Source organism: Puma concolor, chromosome B2 (genome assembly GCF_028749965.1).
Source record: "Puma concolor isolate L17-30 chromosome B2, mPumCon1.1.hap2, whole genome shotgun sequence".
Lineage (NCBI taxonomy): Eukaryota > Metazoa > Chordata > Mammalia > Carnivora > Felidae > Puma > Puma concolor.
In genome coordinates this window covers 97,438,850-97,455,837 of record NC_141671.1, presented here as the reverse complement: position 1 = coordinate 97,455,837, position 16,988 = coordinate 97,438,850, and the positions used below count along the sequence as shown (strand labels likewise).

Below are 16,988 nucleotides of genomic sequence, written 5' to 3'. Positions count from 1 at the left end.
TACTCTTAAGCCTATACATTGTCTGGTCATTCAGCCTCACATAATAAGTCACCATTTCTTGTTTTATCAACTTTAACGTTAACCTGTCTGGTTAACCTGTTTGGCTGTGTTGGAAATAAAGCTTTTCTCTATATCTTATTTCTTGGATGTAAATTTGATTCCTGTGCTTCTCTTCAGTATATCTCCACGGTAAATCAGCCGCATAACTTTTCCTGTACAGGAAAACTTTTCCTGTACAGGAAAAGTTATTATTTCATTTATGAGTAGGGGAAGGATGGGGAGCAGCCAGCCAGTAGCAGCCCAATTTTATATTCTATTTGGTGTATTTAAGAAATGAGTAACATACACGTTTTTTGAAGTATGTTCAAAGTCAAAGGTGACTTTATGAAGTCATATTATTTCTTACAAGAGAACAAACAATACTGCTTCTTGGAAGTCACTGAAGTAGTTTGCATATTTATAAATAAATGGCTAGATTAAGTAAGCATTGTATTATATTCCTGTTATAGTGGCTTTCTTGTGAGGCTAAGATTCAGGTAATGTGGATATCGTTAGCATCATCCAGTTTTATGTATACTAAATCAAAGTTTGCAGAATTCATGTTTGTGGAGTTTTTTGTATTTTTAAAATTCTGTCTGTATTCAGAAGGAAGATAGCTTTTAAATACTCTAGCATAATTTAGTCTTCTCTGCTGAACTTCAACTTAGGTTTAATGAGATCTGCTAAGAAATTTGCATGAATCTGCCCTGCATATTGATTGTCCTTCAGAACCTTTGTATTGTACTTGAATGCTGAGCTTTCTGTGAGGAGCTTTTGTTTTAAGGGACAGTAACTCCTGAAATTAAGTCGTTTTCATGATCTTGGTTGTAGCTTACTCACTTAACTGTTCTTTTTTAGAATACTAGATTTTAAAGAATAACAATATAAAGGCAGTCTAATGAATATTAAACAGAAGATATTTATTGGATTTTTTGATTGAGGTATTTTGGGGAATTGTTCTTTTAAAGTAAGGTTTTTGTTACGTGAGAAATATCACTTTACTTTGATGAGAGTTTTCTTAGTTGCTATTCTACAGAATTTACTTAGAGTATGGTAATAGTACAAGGCCTTCCCCATCCCCCACCCCTCCACCAAGCAAAAAACACCATTATAAAGGTTGTTGAAGTCATACCTTTATTATAACTGCTCAGATTTGGGAGAGTAGGAAGAGGAGAGGTAAGAGAAGTAGGTAAGAGAGGTAAGAGAAGAGGTAAGAGAAGGCCATTTCCCTAGGAATAGGAGTGGAGAACACTTCCTGTTTTTTAATATCTCACTAAGCCCCCTTGGGGCCTTTTAAAAAGTATATTGTTTTCAGGTTGTTATAATATATATTTTAATAGCTAACCACTTCACAATTAGGTCACCAAGTAGGGGATGAATGAATCCTGAAAATGTTTTTTGACTTTGCTGAAAATCTTAGTATTTTCAGATCAGACTGGGGATGATACATTTTAACTTTATTTTTATTAATTGAGGGTATCGTCCTGACCCAGCCCCAGTTGTCATCACATAGGCTCGCGTTATTCAGACAGCCTCTCACCCCTCTTCCAAGTCACCGTACACAGTGCTGCTTTACATTAGTCTTGAGAAAAAACCTCTTTCGTCACGTCACTTCCTTTGCTAAAAAGTCTTAAAAGCCTCTCCATCGCCTGGAAGATAGAAAGCCCTAAGTGGGTAGTGGCTATTTTACATTATTACTACAGCCCTCTATTCATTTATTTATTCTTTGAACTCCCCTAACCCTTATTATTTTCACATAGTTAATCCTTGATTTTACATGATGTTGTTCTCAGTTTCATCTTGTGTGAAATGTATGTGCTTCCTAAATTGAAGGATACCAGTCATACTTTTAGAAAAATCCAGAAAGAGTTCAGTTAGTGAAGTGAATTGCATTATAGTCAGTGCATATTAATTATCAAGATTCTTACCAATTATCGAGGTTTTTTTTCATTGCCACAGATACTTAACTGTTATTGGAATATAATTTTTAACATTTGTTATGTATCCACTAAATACACAGTACAAAGCTGGGAAAGGTAGCTCACATGTTATATACTGTGTCTGTTTTTTCGTACATTTTAGTTTAATATCCACACTTAAAAACAGATGTTTTTTTAACCAAATTTATAATAGTTATGTTGAAGAAATTGAGATATACCTCTGTGATTAAAAAACAAGCAAACTTGCTTTTCAATGGTTTAATGTCTTTAATGGTTAGGTATTTAGGGGCGCCTGGGTGGCGTAGTCGGTTAAGCGTCCGACTTCAGCCAGGTCACGATCTCGCGGTCCGTGAGTTCGAGCCCTGCGTCAGGCTCTGGGCTGATGGCTCAGAGCCTGGAGCCTGTTTCCGATTCTGTGGCTCCCTCTCTCTCTGCCCCTCCCCCGTTCATGCTCTGTCTCTCTCTGTCCCTAAAATAAATAAACGTTGAAAAAAAAAAAATTAAAAAAAAAAATGGTTAGGTATTTGAAGTAATTTTTTTAGAAAGCACTGTATGTAAATATGAGTACATTTACTTACAAAGTTATTCTTTTGTATGTTTTTATGATTTTTCACCCCTGGAAACTTAAAGTAAAAACTTACCATCTTAAAATGAAATAACAGTTAAGGGGAGAGGTATTTATTCTCTTTAACATTCATTCATTCATTCTGTGTGTCTCTCTGTGTGCTTGGCTAATTCTTAACTCATTTCTATAACAAACTTAAGAGATACCAAATGTCCCAGTGTTCCAAAGAAATCCAGGGGCAGAATCACTTAGCACATAAATGATAGTGCTATTCAGATGGGGTGATTCCAGGGCCTCTGCACTCTGTGTCATGATGAGGCTTTCCTCATCGTTGTTGTGCTCCTTATAGAGGCAGTGTAGAAAAATGAAACCACCCAGGCACCTTGGTGGCCCAGTCGGTTAAGCATCTGACTTCACTCAGGTCATGATCTCGCATTTGTGGGTTCAAACCCCGCGTCGGGCTCTGTGCTGACAGCTCAAAGCCTAGAGCCTACTTCAGATGCTGTCTTCCCTCTCTCTTTCTGCCCCTCCCCCGCTTGCGCAGGCTGTCTCTCAGAAATAAATAAAACATTAAAAAAAAAGAGAAATGAAACTTAGTTTTAAAAGTGGGCAATACATTGAAATTATTAGCAGTAAATTATAACATAGTGGTAATAACAGTTGTCAGAGGATATTCTTTATCTGCTATTTTGAAATTTTTTTGGGTTCTGATTTATTACATTTTTTTTTTTTTTACTAAGTGATTTTATTTTATTTTTGAGAGAGAGCGTAAGTGGAGGAGGGGCAGAGAGAGGGGGGACAGAGGATCCCAAGCGGGCTCTGTGCTGACAGCAGAGAGCCTGATGCAGGGCTCAGACCCACAAACCATGAGATCACAACCTCAGCTGAAGTTGGACACTCAACCGACTGAGCCACACTAACACCCCTGTTTTTAATTTTTTTAATAGAAGTATATATAGTTGATACACAGTGTTACATTAATTTCAGTCATACAGCATAACGATTAGACAAGTCTATACTTTATGCTGTGCTCACCACAGCCATAGCTACCGTCTGTCACTACACAATGCTATTTCAGTTCCACTGACTATATTCCCTATGCTGTAACTTTCATGCCGGTGACTTATTCATTCCATAACTGGAAGCCTGTGTCTCCTGCTCCCCTTCACCCATTTTGCCCCCCATCCCTCTGGCTACCATCAGTTCCCTCTTTATGAGTGTGTTTCTTGAGAATTTCCAAACATACATAAAAATTAAAATACTATAACAACTAAGCCCATATACCCTCCACCTAGATTCACCAGTAGTTAACATTTTCCTACATTTGTGCATGCTCTGTCTCACACATTCTCTCTCTCTTCATTCTCTCTCAACCATTTGAATATATGTTTCAGACAGCTTGGCACCTCATCCCTGAATATGTGAGCATGAATTTCTTAAAGGATATTGTCCTTATAACCATGATCACATCTAAGAATTTGACATTAATTCAGTAATATTATCTGATGTTCATTCTGTATTTCCCCAGTTATTCCAAAAATGTCTTTTATAGCTGATTTTTCCCCTCCAATACAGTATTCACTCAAGATTTATTTTTTGTACTTAGTTGTTATATCTTGCCAATCCTTTTTAATCTTTTCGTATTGATGTGTTTTGCCTTTGACTTATTTGAAGAGTTGAAGCCAGTTGTCCTTTTTTTAAAATTTTTTTTTAAACGTTTATTTATTATTGAGAGCCAGAGAGAGACAGAGCATGAGCATGGGAGGGGCAGAGAGAGGAGGAAACACAGAATCTGAAGCAGGCTCCAGGCTCTGAGCTGTCAGCATGGAGCCCTACGTGGGTCTGGAACTCACAAACCGTGAGATCATGACCTGAGCTGAAGTTGAACGCTCAGCAGACTGAGCCACCCAGGTGCCCCTCTGGCCCGGTATCTTTAGAATGTCAAACATTTTGGATTTGTCCGATTGCTTCCTCACGATTAGATTTACTTGAGGTTGTGTTAAACATTTCTGGTGATATTACCACATTAGTGATGTCATATGCTTCTGATTACACTATATCAGAAGGCATCTGATGGCAGCTTGCAATTTCTGATCTATAAATTTGTAATTCACAGCAACAAAGATGTAAATGTTTGAATTCTGTTTTCATTTTTCAAATAGACAACGACTGAACGACCTTTCATTCAGAAGCTTTTTCGTCCTGTGGCTGCAGATGGACAATTGCACACCCTAGGTGATCTCCTCAAAGACGTTTGTCCTTCTGCAGTGGCTCCTGAAGGTAACACAGTCAGCAGCACTAACACGTTTCTTTCATGTCTCTTTATGACTGAGGTGTAACATAAGCATTCTGCATTTATAAATCACGTTTCCTGGTTCCTTCAGGAAAATGTTTTCATTATCTTGTAAGGGAACAGTCTTTTGAAACAGAATCACTTAATGTTTAATTTATTACTTTATGTATTTTTGACACTAACAAAGTAAGGAATTGACTATCTCTGCTTTTAAATTACTCTCTGACATCACACACTCTCTTACCACATCTCTGGTGCCCTGGGTCTTTCATTTCTAGCTTCAGTTCTGGTAAATACTGTTTTAAATTTTACATTGTGTTTCTTCATTCTCTAGGAACAAGAGATGGTAAAAAATTTTCTTACCTTTGGTTGAGAATTTAAAGTTCAAAATACTGAATAATGGATAAGCATTTTATTTGAATTTTCTGCCACTTCCTAAAGTTTCACTCAGCATTGTTCTCTTTGATGTTGACATTTCACATGTGCGATTGAGAACTTGTCCTATTTCATAGTCCTCATTTTGTAGCGTAGGTTAAAATTATTTTCCTGTAGGCAAAGGAAAAATAGCAAAATTACTGAATTCTGTTTTCTTAATTGCAATATAAGGAATGCAAAGAAAGTGCAGAAGTAAAAAAATAATAAATGCTATCATCCCCCTACCCCTGGAGACCACAGTTGACACACACATGTGTATGGACACTAGAGAATTTGAGAGGGGTGTGTGTGTGTGTGCGTAGAATTGTATGTCCTGCTGTATCTTTCACCTAACAGAACATGAGCATAGTTTCAGTCATTAAAAATTCTCTAAAGCTATTTTTTTTAATGGCACTGTGGTCCTTCATATCAGTGTATCATAATTTGATCATCACCCTGTTATTGAATAATGACTTGCAACCAAGCAATTGGTTACCAAGCTAAAGGGGAAATTTCAGTGGACTATTATTATACTTGTTAATATGTTACACAGACTTATATTTATCATGTAGAAAAATTTAAAGCTTGCTACTTTGTATCCCTTATGGAAAGAGGTAAGGCATTTATAAGTATATTACTATTATTATAACAGTATAACTTCAGTGGATAATGCTATGTTTCTTATTAACATATTTATTCAAAGTTGGGATGATTATAGTATTACTTACATGACTAATAACTCTTATCACACAGTTCAAGAAGCATGTAGTGTCTAAGGAAATAGTTTGCCTAACAACTAGAATTGGAAACCGAGTGGGACTAGGGAAATGTTGATATTTCAACCTAAATGACTAAACAACGAATATGGAACTCAGAATAAGTCATTTGGTGTGTGAATGCAACTATTTTCCTTAACCGAATGTGTTTGCCATCCCTGGCATTCCTGTGTGTTATCAGTTCTTCTAAAATGCACGAATGCTGGAGCACCTGGGTGGCTCAATCAACGTTGGACTCTTATTTCAGCTCAGATCATGATCTCACACTTGGTAGGATTGAGCCCCACCTCAGGCTCCCTGCTGGGAGCCAAAGTCTGCTTGGGGTTCTCTCTCCCTCTTTTTCTGCCCCTCCCCCATGCACAAAATAAATAAATAAAGTTAAAAATTAAACTGTCTCTCAAAATAAATAAATAAAGTTAAAAATTAAAATGCACGAGTGGTCAACAGCAAGGGGGAAGAGGGGCATCTAAAATATCATCAGAACCAGTACCAGAAAGGATTGATGAGAAAGATCATTGACTGGTACTCAAAATTGTCGAAGTTAAAAAACTTTCATTGGTGTAAGAGGTTATAAATATTATTGTATAAGGTCATACTATATCATCTGTCATCACTGTGCTCTACTAGACTATGCAGTCCAGAACGTTTGATGGTGTCTTACACATCCTCGTATCTCTAGTGCCAAGGTAACAAAGTTTACTCGATATTTCATGTACTGAATTGTTTCTTTGTGTCGTTACCTGAAACACTATTTAGGATCATTAAATCATGGCATAATTAACATTAACTTTATTATAATACTGTTGCAGAATCATAATCTATCTTTATTGGTGTATAATTTTAGTCGTCACTAAGAGTTTCAGTTAAATAGTTTTTTGGCGCTTCAATTTTTAGTTTTAATAAATTTGTAAGTTGAACAGCCATCACCATAATCTAGTTTTAAAATATTTCTATCACTTCCAAAAATTCCTTTATGCTTCTTTGCAGCTGATCTCTTTTCCCACTGCCAGTTGTAGACAACTCCTGGTCTGTTTTCTGTCTCTGTAATTTACCTCTGTTGGATATTTGCATAAATGCAATCATACAAAATTGCAACTGTTTTTTTTCATTTAATGTAGTGTTTTGGGGTTTCATCCATATTGTAGCATATATCAGTAGTTTTTCCTTTTTATATTGCTGAATAATGTTTGATTGGGTATATATATATTTTGTTTATTCATTCACTGATTGATGGACATCTGGATTGTTTCCAGCTTTTCACTCTTCTGAATAACGCTGCTATGAACATTTGCATACGTGTCTTTGTGTGGACATACGTCTTTATTTTTCTTGGGTTGGATTCCTAGGAGTGGAATTGCTAGGTCATGCGGTAGGTCTGTGTTTAATTTTTTAAGAAACTGCTAAACATTGGCAAAGTGGCTGCATCATTTTACAGTATTACTTGCTTCACAGCCTCTCCAGCATATATTTTTTTGTCTTATAGCCATCCTAGTGGTTGTGTAGAGGTATCTCTTGGTTTTATTTTTTATTTCCCTAATGACTAATGATGTTGAGTGTGTTTTCATGTGCTTATTATTATTTGTGGATGTATTTGGTGAAATGTTTGTTCAGATTCCTTTCTCATTTTTTTCCTGGATTTTTCATCTTATTACTGAGTTTTGAGAGTTATTTATATATTTTGGATACAAAGCTTTATTTTTTTTTAATTTTTTTAAGTTTATTTATTTATTTTGAGAGAGACAGAGCCCCTGGATACAAATCTTTATCACACATAAGATTTGCAATTATTTTCTCCTAGTCTGTGACATGGCTTAATTTTCTTTTGAAAAATAAAAGTAGGGGCACCTAAGTGGCTCAGTCAATTAAGTGTCCAACTCTTGATTTCAGCTCAGGTCATGTTCTCATGGTTGGTGAGTTCAAGCCCTGCATGGGGCTCTGCACTAGCAGTGTGGAACCTGCTTGGGATTCGTTCTCTGTCTCCCTCTGTCTCTGCCCCTTTCCTACTCACACACTCTCTCTCAAAATAAATAAATAAATAAATAAATAAATAAATAAGTAAGTAAATAAGTAAATAAATAAATAAATAAAGACATTTTAAAAGAGTATACTTACCTAAAAAAAAAACAAGAAAAGTAAAAGAAAAGGATTTAATTTTGATGGATCCTTATTAAAGTTTTTATGTATTACCTTCAGTTAAATAATTATGTTTATTAAACTTATTCTTTTGAACTCAGGTTACAGAAATTTTCACTGAGAAATTCCCAGTAACTTTTATTGATTCAGGAATAACCTTACCATTCTGTTTCATTTTCTCCATGCTATAAGGATTGTTTTTTTTTTTTTTTTAAATCTGTTTACTGTCTGTTTTTCCACATTCTTGAAGATTTGGGAATATAGATTAGTTTTTCTATTTGAAGTACAATTAAAATGCTAATCATTTTTATTGCTGACAGAAATGGAATTCATATACCTCATACCTGCCCCCACTGCAAACATTGGCTTTCAGTTATTCATTTCTCTGTACTGTATTTTTCATTCTTTTTTAGTACTTTGTAGTGTTCTAAAGAACAGTGAAAAACGCTTATATCAACTAAAAGCAATTGAAATTACTTTATACGGTGGCAGATGGTACCTAGACTTACATGGTGATCATTTCATGATGTATGTAAATGTTGAATCACTGTGTTGTACACCTGAAACCCATATAATATTGTATGTAAACTCTTCTTCAGTTTTAAAAAAAGGAGCAATTGAAATTTAAAATTTAATATTGAAATGTCTACCTTGCTGTTCTTTTCTTAGATACTTTTTGGCAGTCCACTTTGAAAAACATTATGTCATTTAGAATTTACTTCTTTATAAGATCCTTGACTTCTGAGTGAGAACATCACAAAGAAACTCAAAACCTTGGTAGAAGGCTGTTCTACTGCAATATGTGCCCTAGCCAGAAGCACAATTAACAAAGACACAGAGTGATGAAAGCTTTTTCTAGAGGAAAGCAGGAAGAAGATTGGTTGGGTGTTAATTTTGTGTTTGACATCTTTAAAGAATCCTCAATTATCCAACCTTAAAGTTAATGTAGTTCAGGCTCTTGACTTCTTTTCTTTTTTTAATGATTATTTATTTTGAGAGAGAGCTTGCGAGCCGGGGAGGGACACACAGAGGGAGAGGGAGAATCCCAAGCAGGCTCCACATTCAGCGCTGAGCCCAATGTGGGGTTAAATCTCAAGAACTGTGAGACCATGACCTGTGCCAAAATCAAGAGCTGGACATTTAACCGACTGAGCCACCCAGGTGCCCCCAGGCTCTTGATTTCTTAGATGAGTAGCTGAGGGTCTCTTGGCTACTTAGTGGCAGAACTAGGTTTAGAACTCGAAGTCTCCTTCTCCTGGTTTACTAGTTTTTCTGCTTTACTCTGCTTCCATTTGTTTTCATTTTCACTTTTCCAACCTTTTAACTTTTTTATTTAGTTTAAAACAGCATTCTGAAATGTTTGCTTTTTCCCTCTTTATCCTATGATTTCTGTTTTAATATCTCATCTTGCTTGCTTACAGTGTATTTACTGGTAGGATCTTAGGAACCTGAGCTTCTGTTGTTATTTTGTCCATGTTGTTATTTTAGTGCTCCTGTGTATAATTCCAGCCACTTTTCCTCTTAAACTTCTTGAAATGGTGGCTCTGACATTCAGGCAAGAAAATGAACAGCAGTCACGTGCTTTGTGCTGGTGCACTCTGTCGAAATGCACCCCCGTGCTCTTTTGCCATTCCTACATCTGGATCACAACAACACGTGCAAGATTAGCGTGACCCAGCACAAATTTGTGAGGTCGTTTTATTCTTTTAAAGGCTCTTTATTCTCTCCTAAATTTGTGCCTGCCCAACCTGCACATCCATCCCTAGAGAGTACGCGGTGTGATTCCCCTTACATTTTTTGAAGGGGCCAGTGAGGTAGCCACACTCACAACTCTAATCCACAGACTGCCTCTCAGGCAATTTCAGATGTTACAGGTGGATATCTTTGTGACAGGTTTCTTCCCAGCTGTCACGTGCTTACACCGATTGGAGTGCACACACACACACTATACACACACTTCATTGAAATGATATAAACAGCATCTGTACTTTTGAGGTACTTTTGATAGTACCTTTCACACCAGGGGAGGCCACGTTTCTAACACCAGTATCTTATCTTTGGAAAAACTTTTATTTGCCTCTTCCTTTGGTAAGCTCATATTGGAAAATAACTGTCATTTCAGGATCTGTGGGGAGTATCCAAAACACCAAGTCACTGTTTCAGTAAAGAACTGTTTACTGTCTGGTTCAGTCCACCTGTGGTATTGTCTGTCAAATGGGAAGCATTTTGAAACACCTGCCCTCGACTTAAGTTGAAAGCGAAAGACTCTAAGACTGGGTGTGTGTGTATAAGAACTGGCTGTCATCACATGACGAAAAGAGAAAGTGCTTCATAAATGTTATGTGGCACCATTGTCTACTGCTCCTTACAGCAAGTGATTCATGCATGAAGGAATTTTGCCTTATTTCATCATATGAAAGTAGAGTGTACTAATATTTGTGACGATGTGCTTTAGGTCATTGTTCTCGTGGAGTAACTAATGATGAGCTGCTTTGTGTGTTTCTTTTTTTGTTTTGTTTTGTACGTGGCTACAAGAGTTAGCCAAATTAGAGGTAACAGGAAATAACCAAAGGTGAGTTCAGGTAAAAATTTTTTTGTGGTGTCAGCGGTAGTTAAAATGACTCAGGGCTAAGCTACGGTACCAGACCTGAAGTGAAATATTTCTTTCTTCATTAATTAAAGACAACTTACAAAAAAATAACAAAATTTAAAAATATAGCTTTTATTCTTTTACTTTGGGGAATACAAAACACCTATAAGCTTTGTCCAATCATAGTTTATTTCCCAGTTTTCTAAGGTGAAATATAAGAACCTAGTCAGTTAGGCTTATGAGAATGAAAATGTCTATTTTCACTTTTATAAATTTATTTCAGGGTTCCAGTTGATCAGTACTCTGTCACACTTGGGCTGGTTTAATCCTGAATTCATATGTGATATTGTACAAGTGGAGTGTATGTGTAGGTAAAGGCTTATTTACATTCTGTGGCAAATCAGTAGTTTCCCCACCTCTCTTACCAACAAGGACGATCCCGTAGCCACTTACCTTTTTCCATTTCCATTTCTGCTGTTTCCTGGGGTTTTTTTTTTTTAACTCTTTGAGACCCTTCCCAACTACCATTTAACTTTTGGTTTCCATTTGATGTTATGTATTTCATTCGTTATCAATCAGTTCCTCTGCATCATACTGTCTGCTGGCACTGGATATAGTAAGAGGTATAAGACATAGTTCGTGCTTTCAGGAGACTTGACTACAGTTGGAGTGGGCAGGAAGATGCCCGGATGTGGTGTGTGCAGGAATGGAGACATGCAAAGAATATTAGGAAGTGCCTGGAATTGCCCTTCCGTATTCTGAGCTGAGTCTTAAAAGATGAGCAGAAATTAGATGAAAAGGAGTGACCAGGTCATACGTACCACGTGGCCACCAAAGAAGTAGACTCCTTCACCAGCTACCCAGGGGCTGGTTACTAAGTGTAATATTTGGTCTAAAGCGCTCTTCTAAAATTTCCGTACTCTGTTTGCTGAGGGACTAGCCAATTTTTTTCTACTTCTCTCTCACAAATGTGCAGAAGATTTTCAGTGATGACAGAAATGTGGGAAAAGCATTGAGGAGCTAAGTGGTCTATTTGTTTCATTAGCATGTTGGAAGATAACAACTGAGACTAGAGGTAATTATAGACCCCATTTAGGTGGTCTAAGTTAAAGTTACAGTGCCCTAGGGGCGCCTGGGTGGCTCAGTCAGTTGATTTTGGTTCAGGTCATGATCTCAGGTTGTGGGATTGAGCCCAGGTTGGGCTCCGTGCTGAGCTTGGACCCTGCTTAAGATTCTCTCTCCCTCTCCCCCTCTCGCACATGCTCGCTCACTCAAAAAAATTATATTGCTCTATTGATATATGCTTTACAAAAAACAGTGGTTTTTACAAAAAGTAAAAAGAGATGGTGCATTCACCTTTTTTCTCCTTTGCTCTGTAAACATTAGATTGTGTTTATATGGTGAATTAACTGTTGGATGTTATAATAATTTTTTTAGACATAAAGCAATTAGAGAAAAGAAACATTTAAATTTCATGTTATTCATATGAGTCAGATCCTTTGAGTGCTAGAATTGAAGCTGGTTGATTGATATCTTGTGATTTGAGGTTTGAACCAACAACAGTCACTTTTGTCAGCATGATGACACTGACACATATTCATGCCACAGAAACATAAAACCTACAAACCCCCAAACTTCATCAGAACAAAGGTTTAGGAGTAAGAATAATGGGTTTTACAATTTTGGTAACTTTTTTTCATTCATTAGGATTCATTTTCATTGTAATCCCTTTGTACCTTCACACTGGGTTGGAAGATCATTTGGTTGGTTGTTTTCTTCTTTCTTTCCTTCTTTTCTTTCTCTTTCTTTCTTTTTTGTTTAATGCATCCAGGTTTCTTACTCTGAAATAAGGATGACTCCTGCTATCAGCCTCATAGAATGGTGGTAGGGTTTAAGGAAACAAAGTATTTGTTTAAAAGTGAGATTTCATGAGGTGCCTGAATGGCTCAGTCAGGTGTCCAACTCTTGCTTTCGTCTCAGGTCATGATCTCACCATCAGGGAGTGGAGCCCCTTGTCAGGCTCTGCACCAAGCCTGGAGCCTGCTTAAGATTCTCTCTCCCTCTCCCTCTGCCCCCCCTTCCCCCATCGCATGTATGCACATCTGCACGTGCTCTCTCTCAAAAAAAAAAAAAAAAACCTCAGGCATACCTACCTGTGTGACTAGGTCAGTTAAGTGTCTGACTCTTGGTTTCAGCTCAGGTCATGATCTCACAGTTCGCCAGTTTAAGCCCCATGTCAGGCTCTGTGCTGACAGGGCAGAGCCTGCATGGGATCTTCTCTCTCTGTCTCTTTCTCTCTCTCCCTTCCTCCCTCCCTCCCACTCTGCCCCTCCCATGCGCGCTAAAGTAAACATTTTAAAAAACTGCCAATAAATATTTGAAAAAAAGTGTTTAAGAAGGAACACTAAGAATTTGTAAAGACATGGGAAGATGTCCACAGAATATTAAATTTAAAAAATAAATAAAAGTGATGGGGCGCCTGGGTGGCTCAATCGGTTAAGCATCCAACTTTGGCTTGGGTCATGAACTCATGGTTCATGGGTTCAAGCCCCGCGTCAGGCTCTGTGCTGAGAGCTTAGAGCCTGGAATCTGCTTCGGATTATGTCTCCCTCTCTCTCTATCCCTCTCCTGCTTGCGCTCTGTCTCTCTCTTTCTCAAGAATAAATTAACATTAAAAACATTTTTTTAAATAAAAAATAAAAGTGAGATTTTATAATCGTGTTTTTCCAGGGTTTTACAATTAACATTTTTTTCCTGCAGTTTTGTTAATATTTTTTTTTACAAATTACTGTGTTTATAAGAAATTTACAAAATAAAGTTCAAAGGAAGCAGTTTTTTCTTGTTGTTTGTTGATAATCCCACTCTGCAGAGACAGGTACTTGTTGATATTCGACATATGTACAGAAAGTATAAATTTATGATGACCTTTAAATGTAAATCAAAGGGCACCTGGGTGGCTCAGTCGGTTAAGCGTCTGACCAGCTCAGATCGTGTTCACGCAGTTCATGAGTTTGAGTCCCGCATCAGGCTTTGTGCTGAGAGCACGGGGCCTGGAGCCTGCTTTGAGTTGTGTCTCCCTCTCTTTGCCCTTCCCCTCCTGCCCTCCCTCCCTCCCTCTCTCTGTCTCTGTCTCTCTCTGTCTCTGTCTCTCTCTCTCTCTCTCTCTCTCTCTCTCTCACATAATAAATGTAAACCAATATTGTAACTTTTTTTTTTAATGCTTATTTACTTTTGCGAGAGAGACAGAGTGTGTGCTGGGAAGGTACAGAGAGAGAGGGAAATCCAGAATCTGAAGCGGGCTCCAGGCCCTGAGCTGTCAGCACAGAGTCCAAAGTGGGGCTTAAACAGAGGAGCTGTGAGATCATGACTTGAGCCAAAGTAGGACACTTAACTGACTGAGCTACTCAGGTGCCCCTGTAACTTCTTATATATCAGATTATGGCAAGAGTTCTATGCCACTGATTTTTTCCTTTTTAAAAAAAATTTTTTTTAATGTTTATTTATTTTTGAGAGACAGAGACAGAGTATGAGCAGGCAAGGGGCAGAGAGACAGGGAGACACAGAATCTGAAGCAGGCTCCAGGCTCTGAGCTGTCCTTTTTTTTGGTAAGAAATTAACTTCTGGACATGATTAGAATATACCAGAACTCTGGCTCTGGCAAGAAAGAAATAAGCTTACTTCACTAGGGCATCTATTTAATCATTGTGGCCAGCTCAATTATCATACACTTGTTAAAATATATTTAATGTAAAAATCTTAAGGCAAGGGATCTGACAGTGTTGCTGTTAGTGAAAGCTTTTCACTGAAGACTCTAAGCAGTGGTTCACACATTTATTTGAAGTTTCAGCTATTCACAAGTAACCATGGAAGGCCCATTCATAACTTTGTTGAGATACTGTGGGTCTGACATGTGGGACTGGGTCACTGGTCGCTTGCCCTCTCAGCCTCATCCTGACACTCCCTGGTCTTCGTTGTTCTCTCTCACTGGATGCATGTGCATATTTTATATTAAAAGATGATGTAGTGTCATTCACAATGGGAATTCAAAAAGTTATTTAAATATAGCCCTCATGAGCAAAGATCTTCACTCCAGTTTGGACACAAGCAATTTGTTAGGCTCAGTTTAAACTTGGTAATTATAATAGAGTTTCTTTTCTTAAATTTATCATTTTGCCATCCAATTCTAAGTGAAAATGAGTGAAATTCTTTGCCTTGATTGTTTCATTCTCCCTCCATCTTTGTGCTTTGTCCCAACACATGGACAGTATGGACTAATCTTGGTCATACAGAACCTGTTCATGACTTATTCCACTGGCATATGCCTTTCCTAAGGTCACTGAAATAATAAAGTGATAATTTTCCTCATTCTCCATGAGTGAGGATGATGACATTACTGTGCCTGTCAGAAGATGCTTGTGATTTCCTCTCAATTCTTGTTCTTTACCTAAATCTCAAGAAGTTAAATGAATTAACCAGACTCCTTAAAAAGTGGGTGTAGACCCATCATCTTTAACACTAGAAAACAAAATTCCCTTAACAAAATAACACATGCAGGTGATTAAAAGCTAGTCATCTCTTCATTAAAAACTTCTGTGAGACCTCACTCTGGCCATATATAAACAAGTGTAATTATTGCTTACATTTTAAATAAAACAGTGAACTATTCTGTAATTCATACTTGACAAATATTAATGTTCCCTATTACACCCAACTAGAATTACTGGGTCATTTTATGAAAGCAGATCAAAAACATTTGAACCTATATTTCCAAAGTTTTATTTTGTTTTTGGGTTTTTTTTTTTTTAGTGAACAAGTTTTAATGTCTAACTTTTATCACATTTTAATCTAATTACCAGGAGGCTTTTAGTCAGTTTATTAAAATGGTCTTTCAGTCTCTTAATTTAATACAATATCTTTTTATAGCTAATTGTGGGGGTTTTTTGGTTTAAACTTTGGTTTATGTTCTCATTAAGAAACATGAAGATTATAAGCAAAAGTCAATGAAAGAATTAACCTGGACATGTTTTGAAAATCTTGTTTAAAATGTTAAGAGTCTAGGCTCTGGGAATATTTGGGGCAGATACAATTTTTAAAATACATAAAATATAAAAATTATGCATGGAAAGAGATATGTGGTATGTATTAATTGTGATATTATATGTTCATTAAGACCTGTACTACTAAGTGAGTATATATCAGGAAGAAGTTAATGTAAGTATTTTTAAATGGGTTTGTATTTCTCTGATAAACAGCACTCTCCTTCTGTTTGTGATCACAGGATAAAAGCTCTGTAAGCTTGTATATGTTCATTTTTACTGCTACATCATGTAGTGTGCTCTTAAGATTGAGATCTCATTCCCCAGGAAGCATTTCTGTCTAAGATTAATTGCCCTTTTAAAATCAGCGTTTGATGTATTCCTTTGGCTATATCCTGGCTTGGTTTAACCCTCTTTGACCTGACCTCACTGACTATTACCGCTGAGGCTGAGTCAAAATCCTTCAGCATGATGTATGCACTTCAGATTTCTGCCTGTGGTTTTTCATGTTGATGGATTCAATTAGTTGGCGTTTTACTAATGAACATATCAGAGGTTAAAGAATTTATCAGACAGAACCAAATTGTTCAGACTAGTGGTAATCCAAAAGCTCATCTCTTTTATTTGTTTAAAACTTTTTCAGAAGTATTAAGTATTTTTCAGAAGTTTTACTTTCAGCATCACACATTCCAAGATAACAAATCAAGTCATTTTCTGCTGAATTATAAAATATAAATGTGAAACCACAAAGCTAAACACAATGGTTACAGCATTTGGTCTTAGATTTCTGCTATTCCATGTTCACAAGTATGAACTAAAAATAAAAGTTAAACTGAAATTTTCGGATTAAAGCATTTTCCTTTGAAGGAATACCATTCATTTCTCTAGCTTCCTTTAAATTCAAGGAGATTCACATATTTAGTATGCTTATTAATGGTAAAAATGAAATTCATGCATCTCTAGAATCTCACCTAGCCTATTTTTAAAAACATTTAGGTCATATTCCTTATTGAAAATTGGCTAAAAAGTAAGGACTAAATGCAGATTGAGATGGGGAAGATTTGAGCCTTTGCTAATAGAAATCTCTAAAAGGCAGATCTGTCACATACTGTCAGTTCTCAAATAATGACCTATTTTTAAATGTATAACAGAGATACTGGAAGGCTTTTTTCTCTACCTGAATGTTCTCATCTTTAAAAAAA

General features: G+C 36.7%; 1 protein-coding gene across 1 annotated transcript in view; it reads left to right on the top strand.

Annotated features, from left to right (window-relative positions):
- ATG5 (autophagy related 5) overlaps positions 1-16,988 on the top strand; it is a 131,428-nt gene that overhangs the window by 105,822 nt on the left and 8,618 nt on the right. Inside the window, exon 7 of the mRNA XM_025925260.2 lies at positions 4,707-4,824. Within this exon, the coding sequence (XP_025781045.1) occupies positions 4,707-4,824 (118 nt within the window). The remainder of the gene's footprint in view (positions 1-4,706; positions 4,825-16,988) is intronic.